Genomic DNA, 10,887 nt, shown 5'->3' on the forward strand with positions numbered 1-10,887 from the left:
GTTCGATTTTAGTAAGACACTGGAAACTGTCCTTGTTTAACAATAGACTGATACATCTATAGCACTGTTCTATCACTTTAGATCATCGATATTTACCTAGTCTTGCCATAAATATTGTAATAAAGAAAAAAGAAAATTGTTAACTGCAAATAACATTTATTACTTTTACAGTGTGTCAGTTTAATACATAAATATAAAACAATTAAAAATATAAAAAGCTTATTCGAAGTGGTCTCCATTGGCTGCAATACAGTCCTTTAAACGATGAGGCCAGTTATCAATAGAAGCACGCACTCTTTCCATGGGAAAATTCTTCACTGCCAATCGTATAGATTGTTTTAGGGACTCCAAATTATCATGGCGTTTAGAGCAAGCTGTACTCTCTAAAACTGACCACAAATCATAATCCAGCGGATTAAGATCGGGACTAGACGACGGCCAGTCTTCAGCTCTGATGAAGTCCGAAACGTTCGATTCCAACCAAGACTGCGTGGACCGAGCTTTATGACCCGGCGCCGAGTCTTGCTGGAAGGACCATACTTGGTTATTGAACATGGTGATGTTAAGGGGCTTAACTACCTTCTCAAGAATGGTATCTTGATACACTTGTGCCGATGTTTTGATACCTTTTCACAAAAATATGGCTCAGTCACTCCTTCATAGCTAACACCCCACCAAACCATCACTGAAGTCGGATAATGTCCACGTTGCACTCTGTCGACTAATTGGGAAGCTTCCTTAGAGCTTTGAGCATAAATACGGTCATTTTGTTTGTTAAAATGTTGCTCAATTGTAAAAATTTTCTCATCCGTAAACAAAATTTTTCTGTGACCTCCCTTTGCGTACCGCTTCAGTAGTTGTTTCGATTTTACCACCCTATTCTTCTTTAAATTATCAGTTAAGAAATGGCCAGTGCGTCTCTTATAGGCTGCAAGTCCTAAGTCATCTTTTAAAATACGCGACATGGTTCTAGGTGCTATCTTCATTTCCCGAGATAAAATCTTTTGCTTTCGGACAGGATTTCTTCGAATTCTTTCCCTTACTGCTTTGACCACCTTTTTCGTACGAACACTACGTGGACGGCCAGATCTTTTCTGTCACAAACAGAGGAGGTCTCATTGTACCTATTAATAGCCCGGTACACAAACATTTTACTAATACCAAGTGTATGGAGAGTTTTAAAAATTGCATTTGGCTCCATACCTACTTTGTGTAATGCTATCACAGCGATTCGGTTCTCTTTATCACCCCACACCATTTTAATATCGCAAAATATTTTACAATGTATTGGCGCCAAAATGAGAAAACACAATGAACAATCGTATAAAAATGACAGATTCGAAATTCAAATGTAATATTTTTTTATAATTAAGTGTAACAGTATTTATGGCCAGACTAAGTATGTATTACGTACTAGATCTGGCGTTCTGTACACTCACTGTGTTCGACTCAACTGTACTGCAATCCGTACACCTGACTTTAGTATGATTTCAACATTAATAACGTGTGGTTATGTACGAGGTGAGGCTCATGACATAAGAACTCGAGTCTAAGTGTAAGCCTGGATGTGAATAAAAAATATTACTCAAATAAGTAAAATTATTCGTTGTTCAAGTGAATATATAGGTTATAACAGTGATGTTTTGATTGTTATTTGTGTTCAGATTTTGAACAAATAGTTTATATGGACGTTCGTGTCTATAGAATATACGCCAATGGTTTTAACACTAGATCATTTATTAAAAACAGATATATAGTAGGAATCTGCTCAAGAGCTGCCCTATAACCGTCATAAATTATAGCACAAGTAACGTTGAGAACCTCTTTCCTTCAAAGTAAGTTAGCTCGAGCTAATTGGGTCAAAATTAATGAGACTCTACAATGAGGCTAAGTATGGGGGACCTAGATTCTGTAGAGAGGCTTACCGTAGTAACAAACAATATTATTTCATGTTTTAATAAAAGAAAGCTTTGAACAATGACTGAAATATTTTATTAAAATAAATTACATTTTTACATTACAGATGTTTCAAATGACGCCGACAGTTTCAGGGTTGCTTCCTGAAAAAGGAAATTCACATTAATATTTTCTATATAAAGTGTAAAAATATACGATCATACATATTATTATACATATAGGTATAAAATATACACACTTGTATATTATTTTATATTGTATATTATCAAATAAAAATGTTGCGTAAAAGATGTTAATTTCACTATCGTCCCTTTTATGTTGTAGTTGCTAATCAAATGAATTATATTATCTGGTAAGTTTCAAATTCAGAAGAAAATATAACAAAATGCGATATATGAATTATTCAGCCGATTAAGCATAAAATCTTTAACAATATTAAAGCTAAAACACGATCCAGATCCCATATTGCACCATCCAAAACAATGCAAATGAAATCTAATCATCTAAATAAAACCGAACCATATCTCCGACAACAATCTATTCGCAAACACAATCAACGGGACACCGCCGGCGGGCAAATTGTCCAACGATCGAACCGCGGTCCACGTTCTAAACAAACGCAATGTAACTGACGTACGTTGGAAAAGAAAAAAGCAATAGAAACTCATTCGGTAAACCTCAAAGCAATCGTGCAGACTGACTCACAAACGAATGAAAACGAAAAAACGCAACAAGCAAAATTTTAAGTGACGATTCCACATTTACAAACATCTAAATGCCGGCAAACAAAGAAATTTCATATAATGAAAACATAGAAAATGATGTAGACGATGAAATTCGCGCTGCAAACGCAAGTTTGTTTGAATCTGTGGGTGGTAAAGGCGGTAAGTCGGCAAACAACGCGACGATTTTGTATAATAAACGAAAAGCGGGCGTTGCAAACACCATACAAATATAGGAGCAAAAACTATAAAATATTGAATAGGCAAGAAGCGGCGGTGACCTTTTCGGTGTGGACAAAGCCGAGCGAGGGGGAAGTGTCCCGCTGAGAGGGAATAAAAGAGGTATAACGTCTTCACCGGTCACCGTTCCAATGTTGTGCTTTGTAAAGATTTTGCGAGGGCTGTCACTTGATGATATAATTTATGCCTTTCAAATCGGTTTCGGTATAAATTGTTTTGAAATTCTAAATACTGAACATATTCTTCGATGGCATAAAAATACATACCATAATTTCTATAGTAATATTCATTTGGCAAAAAATACCACTAATAAATAAACCACTTATAGTGACTTGCTTACGATTCAAAAAGATACTGAATTTGTACAATTCCAAGACATAGAATCTTTTAAACCACTAAGTTCTCAGCCTGCAATTGAAAACATAGACAACCCTCACTTTAAAACACAATAACCGATATTTATTACAACTCATTTGCGCAGCGGTGCACTTCCTTTTTTTAAAGATACTTGGACAATATCAACCAGTTGCTAGTGAGGACCTTTCTACCGGTGCCCTTTAATATTAAACACATAATTAGTTCCAGACAGTATTGTGAAAGCGAAGAATCGATGGCGGACTGTCGCTAATTGGCTGCAATTGAAATAGTAGACGGTAAATAAGTTATTGAAATTTTTGTTTAGTGCAGTGTTGACATGGGCTAGAAAGATGTTTTGCAAGTCGTTTGTTGTTTGCCGAAACGGGACAGAATAAATATTTAGGTAGACAAGTTTGAAAGATGTTTATTTTTTTTTTATTTCTTGAGGACCAGTATCAAAACTGAAATTATAAAGACGTAAGATTGTTAAGTGGTGAATGTTTATATTATAAAATCTTTATAACTACAGAAACAATTGTAAAAATACTTTAATTAACAGGGAACAATATTATTCCTCACTTAATATATGCATATTATTTAGTCAGATTACTTTATGAAATATTTATACCACGAAACGCTTTTTTAGAAATAATATTTCTCATAGAAATCCCTGAAGTATACTAAAACATACTTAATAACGCAGATCTTAGGGTCCATCGAGAGGAGGTAGTTGTTCAGGCTGTTCTCGCAGTTGGTGTAGGCCATGCCGAAGCCGAGTCCGCCGCCGATGTACATCGGCCACTTCCGGTAACCCCTCATGAAGAAACCACCCATCATGCTACCTATTAGGAGGCCTGTTACTGAAAAATGATATGAGAAGATTAGGTAGTAGGGTATATTTTATATCCGCCTGGATATTGAATAACGTACACAAGGTGTCAAAACCCGCCTTGTGGTCCACGTAAGTGTGTCACGTTCCGAGATCAGCCTGTGTATATCCGGTCGTAACAGGCCGGCATAATTGTGGCGACTACCGAGGGTTATCATCTCTCGTCAGTAGACATTCTATTGGATGCCACTCTACTTACTATCAGGTACAGTGAGGTTACTTGGCCGTGCATGTATAAGTAAAAGGTTATAAGTTCCATATTACTGAAATTTTTAATTTATGACTTGATTAGCCGTGTGTATTGTTTTCTGTATTGAAATATGGTTATTGCCCTGGCTGTTTACAATTGTTTAACAAAATAGACCTTATTTTATATCCATTAAAGTCACCCTCACATGGCTGCCTGCAGCCGCTTATCAGTAACAGTCAAGTGATGGATTAACACCACCATGTAAACAACAAAGCTTTTCAAAAAAGCACACATAGATCAAGAACTGTTCTATATTACGGGGAATGTGAACACCGGCCACTTTTGACAGTACATATGGAAATCTTTAGGGCGGCTATTTTCAGCAGTGTTCAAGTTGCTGATAAAACAAGGATCAAGACTACACTCACCAGTTTTCAAACCAAAATCGACGAAGCAAGCCGTGTACCTTTCGTCGAAGTCACGGTTGTCGGATTTACTCATTTCTCACTCTCGCTACGTCACAAACTGCCTTCCGACTTGGGGAATACACATCGCAATAAATACACTTATTAACAAAGTTTCATACAAAAATACGAGCCTCAAAACAAATGTACACTGACGCCACTGACGTTTGTCATTGTGCCAGTTCTTACATTGTTTATTGAGTAGACGAAATAGGTTTTATTCTAAACGTCTGTTAAATTAATTTCTCAATCTTCAATCCACATCCGAGAGTGAATCAATCAAAATAAATCATATGTAAGCCAAAAACGACATTGTTCTGATTGGTAATTTTTTAAATAGATCAAAAAAAGCGGAATCATTTGTTGAAAGTGGTGGTAAGTGGTGGAAATATTTTTTATTTAGGAGTCTGTCTGAAGGTAATACTGCTGTGCCTATTTTTGATGCCAAGCTTACCATTAAGCACGATGTTTATCTAATCTACCACGAAACATTCATCAATATGGCGTCATGGTTTTTACTTTTAGAGAAACGCGAAGGAATTGCATTCGAAAATTTCACCAATTTTATTAGTTCATATTTAATAATAGGCAATCTGATTGCCTTTTACTGGACCTAATTCTAAAATAAAGATTCATATTGAGCAGGACAATCACTTTATCAGAGACTTCTCAGCACTCGTACGTAACACAACTACGCTTGTCAATGATCAACTAATACAAAATCCACTTCAAACATTGTTTACCAACACCTAATAATGTTTAATTATGTCACTCAATGTACTAATAATCCATCTCAGGGATAAAGCGGATCCCATTTAATCCCCGGAACACAATTAATGCGCCCAATTATGATTTCAATCAAACGCTAATGCTGATTTGATTCATGTGATTTGGGTAATTGTTTAAGGGTCAACGGTTATTGTAATTCTAATAAGAAAGGAATCGTAAGAAATTAAATTGGTATTGAATGTTCTGAATTTTTTATATCTTTATTTACTATACCTAATGAAAATAAGGCTACAATTTAATAAACTATAAATACAATTTATCTATATATATAAAAATGAATCCCTATTTCCCTTGGTCACGCCATCACGCGTGAACGGCTGGACCGATTTCACTATTTAGTTTTTGTTGTGTTTGTTATTGTCAGGAGATGATTCTTATGAAAGAAAAAAATCAAAAACTTGCGCAGAAAATTAGTAAAATTTAAGAAAACTTAACGAAAATATTTATTTTATATAACTGTCAATTGTTTGAAATAGCTGTCAGCGATCATATTTTCTCTTCCCTGCCAGCTCGAGCTGGCTTCTTAGTTTACTAAGTATATTTTTCATTTATTTTATTTTCAATATAAATTGTCTTTGTTTATATAAGCTAATTTAATTAAGTGATAATTAAATATTCTCATGTACCTTGACTTATCATAAGTGCAACTATGTTCGCCTACGTGATGAATAAAGCATTTTTATTTTATTTTATTTTATTGGCAGAATGCGCGCTGCAAATTCATAGTTAAGGCGGGACAACGTCTGTCGGGTCAGCTAGTTGTAAATAAAATAATAGTCAGTGACGAGGGCTAGTAAGACAATGGTCCGATATTGAAGAGAAGCGAGCTATGTGACAGGACATAAAAATAAATATTTAAAAATGCCAGTTCGCTCTTCCAAGTAGACGCTTCATTATTTGAGTCCTTATTTTCAACACTTTTAATATTCTAAAGGGTTATATGAAGCGAATACTACTGCAACGTTAGACCATTACTACTATCACATTCAAAATTTCTATTACATTATTGTTATATATTTGCTGTTTTGTGTGTGTGTTCGTCACATATACAATATGTTACTCCCTTTAATATTATATATCATTTCGACATTTCAACATATAAAATAACAAAAGCGGCGATAACCTAGTTGGGTGTAGAACGGACTGCCAAGACGAATGTCCGCAGGTTCAAATCCCAAGGGCACACACCTCTGACTTTTCTAATTGATGTGTGTATTCTTTGTGAATCATCCCTTGCTTTAACGGTGAAGAAAAAACATCGTGAGGAAACCTGCATACCTTAGAAGTTCAATATAGGAATTTTGAGGATGTGTGAAGTCTAGGAATACGCATAGGCCAGCGTGGTGCACTAAGGCCTAATCCTTCAGTAGTAGGGGAAGCTCGTGTCCAGCAGTGGGGCTGTATATAATACAGGGCTGATATTATTATTAACATATAAAACACCAACACACACAGGGATATTCGATGTTAGTAAGCCCTTTGCTCGAAGATTAATTCACGCCTACTCGGATACGTTAAGAACTTTGAAGAGCTTGTATCTTGCGTTACAGATTTCATAAGGCGCAAAACTTAATTTCCTTCAAAGTATTCTCTTAACGTTTTATAATATAATATGATATAAAGTCACACTTGATTCGTGAAGGTAGAACAATCAATGTATTACATATTGTAAACGAAGGTTGCAAATTACTAAGTATTACATTAAAAAATATTTTTAGGATACTTCGTTGAGAAATAGCCTGTTGATAAGCAAATCGTAATAGTGTACTTCATGGAATATCTTATCTGGTATTATTAAAATTAAATTATTTTTCGGATTCATCGCCATATCGGATCGGACCACCAATAGCTAAAATTTAGAATTAAAAAAATTGTATAATTGTAAGTAGATATTGTAACTTTGACTTTACGGATGAACAACACCTCAGCCCCCCCCGTGACCATGAAGGCTGCAAAGTCTTCGAAACGTCGGGAGAGAACTAAAGTATTAAAATCCCAAAAATAGTTTAATTTTAATGTCTAACATTCGCGTAAACATGAGAAATCATCTGGTCTAGTACTAAAAATCATTTCGCATAGATTTCAACATAAGTTTTCGTTGGTACATATACATATGTGTCTAAAGTTTCCCATTCAATTGTATTTTCGAAATTTAGAACTGACTTTATATTATCCGATAGATGTTTCATTAAATTCGATGATTGAAATGTCAACCTTTAACCTACTAAATTAAGGATGTTAGTGTAAAAACATCATTATTGGGCTAATGGACTAATATGATTTAGAGTTAACCAGTTTTTTTCATGGCTGCGTGGAAAACTACATTTTACGATATCGCTTAAAATACAAGTTGGTCATTTAACCTACTAAACTAGGGATGTTTTCCAGAAAATACAAGTTAGTTATCATAAAATACACCGAATCAAGTTGGTATCAAATAGCCAAAGGCGAAGACATTACAATCCAGGTACAAACTCAGCACTAAATCTAATGTTTGAACAAAATGGACTCGCTAATGCAGTTTGCTAAACAGCCAATCGGCAAACGGAGCACGTTCAATTTAGAGCAAATCACACATAATTGATCCGGTTTATACTAGTCTAAAGCAGTAATAGACAAAGGATTTGCACTAAACAAGCTGCGAGCCTAATCACTGCGCTCGGGGACGTAATCAGTAATACTTGATTGTCACTTATTTACGAATAATTCAATTTTATAAATTTATTGAATATTTATCAACGGCGAATGAGAGAATAGAAAAATTATCTTTAAAGTCAATTATTAAGTAATAATTCGTTTTTATAAATTTATTGACGGCGAACGAAATAGTAAAACAATTATCCTTAAATTTCTAGATTTCCTAGAAGGGGTTGACGTTAAAATGATCCGATTGTTAATAAAGCGAATTCTTTCAAAGATATGCTTGAGGTATGTTGCGTTAACTGCACGGAAAAAAAATAGTAACTTTCGCCCCAATAGGCCCTATTGTAAAAGGGAGAGATGAGGTGGTGAAGAAGATACCTAGAAAGAGCTAGAAATATTGTTTCTTTATAAGTAATTCAATCAAAAAGAATGTTACACAATTATCATAAAACTAACACACACGTTCAAGAAACACATCATGCATAAATGCTTTAAATAAATAAGCTTATACACGTCTTAGTAGATTAAAGCTACACTTACGTTTACACGATCAAAGGCTAAGCGAATGTCAACAGGGGCCCCATACCCCCGGTCAATCCGCCCCAGGCGCTAGGGATGCCACCGTCCATAACCCTATCTGCATGTCTTATCAAAGCGGTTTCCGCCTAATGAACGGAAATTGACAACCTTGATTGGAACCCATGCGCGCTGAAGACGGAATGACGTAGTGCTGTCGAATTGTTTTATGTGATGTAACTAGAATCTAGTGAGGCTTGCGAAAGCCCTTACAGACTGCAGGAGGAGTGTTCAATTTGACGGATGACTTCCATAGTTTATCGAACTCTAGTTAGGGTAAGGTATCTGAAATTACGTTTATAGTTTCGTCGACATAAAACTCGTAGACGGATTACTTGCACCTCAGTCCTCTCCATAACAATGAAGGCTGCAAAGTCTTCGAAGCGTCGGTAGATAATTATAATATATAAAACCGCAGTAAAATACAAAAACTAGTTTTATGTCTATGTCTATTCGCGTAAACATTAAAAATCTCTATAGATTTCGCCATCTTGTAAAATTATTTTTTATACTCCACGGCTAGGTTCTTATGGGAGATCGAGTCCTAAGAAAATTAAATACAAAACTGTTATCCTACTTGATATTTAAACCTAGGAATTATCGATCCTCAGTCCATAGATTAAGGAGACTTTATCAAAATAATTCTCCGAATTAGTGTATTATTTTGATAATAAAACTTCTTTGTAAGGATTATTAAGAAACTCCATTAATGCACTCAAAACCCCTAATATACCGTAGTATTCGAAAATGATTATTAAAACAAGGGGCAATACTGTCATTGCAAATTATGCAAATTATATTTAGAATGTATAATTGTAATGAATGCCGTAAGCTGTTTACTGAAATATATTTAGTATCGTTTGAAGATGTGCTGAAAGCTTAAAGCTGGCCTGAGGCACTGCATCAAAGCTTCGAGTATTTGTGTTTTATTTTGTTTATGGATCATGTTAATCATTTAATGGTAGCTTTTAAAGTTAATTTGATAAGTATATTATGAAATAAATGTGTTTGATAGTTAAAAATAAGGAGGGTACGAAAAGGAAAAATTGATGGTGGTGGCTTATAGGTGTGTTTGGAAAATAAAAGGTTTTATGTTGAGCACACATAATATCAAAAGATCAGAAAATAGTTGCAATGATGAACGAATAACATTTGCATATCTTAAAAATAAAAAAAAAAAAAATAAAAATGCTTTATTCATCACGTAGGCGAACATAGTTGCACTTATGATAAGTCAAGGTACATGAGAATATTCAATTATTACTTAATTAGATTAGCTCATATAAACAAAGACAATTTATATTGAAAATAAAATAAATGAAAAATATACTTAGTAAACAAAGAAGCCAGGTCGGGCTGGCAGGGAAGAAGAAATAAAATTATGTATATATGTATTTTTAAATAAGCAATAAGGGAGAAACGCGTCGCGATCCTCACCGGTGCGGACAATAAAAGCCCTAACCTAGCTAACCTACCAGCCTTTCACTAACTACCTAAGTGATGACTACCCGAAGAAGAAAGGCAGAAAGAAACTCCGGGTAAGTATATTATCTTTTAATAAGCTCTTAGTAAGTATATTATGTTTTAATAAGCTCCAACACAAAAAATAACCGTATAAAATTTATTTTTCTACGGTTTTATAAAACCACCAAGCGTATTACATACTTTATCATTTTCAAATTCTAATAACATTTCCTTTGTTATAAAAATTAACCCCTTTATATTTTTCTTAAGTTAAATCGAGTTTGAAGTTCAAATTAACCACACAGTGGGCGGTTTTAGCACAGCCCAATAAATCATTCCATTTTTGTCTTACATCTTAATTTGGCCTTTGTTGAAATCTCATTTTCGCCAGCGTGCAATTAAACGTACCGTGTGATTGTAAACACGTGACAATGGTAGAGACGTGACAAGAATAATTGTTCCGCGCGGTAATCATTCCTAATTAGGGAGTTTAAACTGCATTGGTCGGTGATTTAGGAATACCTTAATGCAAAGGAGTTGGATGTCAGTTTGGTTGATAATTATGATATTGGGAGATGTGTGGAAAGAATAATTGATTTGTAAAAGTTGTTTGCTGAAAATATATTAATTTAGACA

The 10,887-nt window shown here is 34.6% G+C and overlaps 1 protein-coding gene across 1 annotated transcript; it reads right to left on the reverse strand.

Moving 5' to 3' along the window:
* Window positions 1–1,969: 1,969 nt before the first annotated feature.
* LOC115455989 (MICOS complex subunit Mic10) lies at window positions 1,970–4,961 on the reverse strand. Its single transcript, XM_030184833.2, has 3 exons — window positions 4,744–4,961; window positions 3,928–4,096; window positions 1,970–2,060 (listed from the first exon to the last, which is right to left on the reverse strand). Exons 1-3 carry the CDS (start codon window positions 4,814–4,816, stop codon window positions 2,048–2,050), a joined length of 255 nt encoding a protein of 84 aa, XP_030040693.1. The 5' UTR covers window positions 4,817–4,961; the 3' UTR covers window positions 1,970–2,047.
* Between the last annotated feature and the right edge of the window lie 5,926 nt (window positions 4,962–10,887).

The sequence above is a fragment of the Manduca sexta genome, chromosome 6 (genome assembly GCF_014839805.1).
Source record: "Manduca sexta isolate Smith_Timp_Sample1 chromosome 6, JHU_Msex_v1.0, whole genome shotgun sequence".
Lineage (NCBI taxonomy): Eukaryota > Metazoa > Arthropoda > Insecta > Lepidoptera > Sphingidae > Manduca > Manduca sexta.

Bases quoted from the DNA above. Each gene is read 5' to 3' on its own strand.
- LOC115455989 (XM_030184833.2), bottom strand. From the start codon at position 4,816: ATGAGTAAATCCGACAACCGTGACTTCGACGAAAGGTACACGGCTTGC. The intron at 4,097-4,743 runs GTGAGTGTAGTC...ATCATTTTTCAG, and splicing joins CGATTTTGGTTTGAAAACTG to TAACAGGCCTCCTAATAGGT.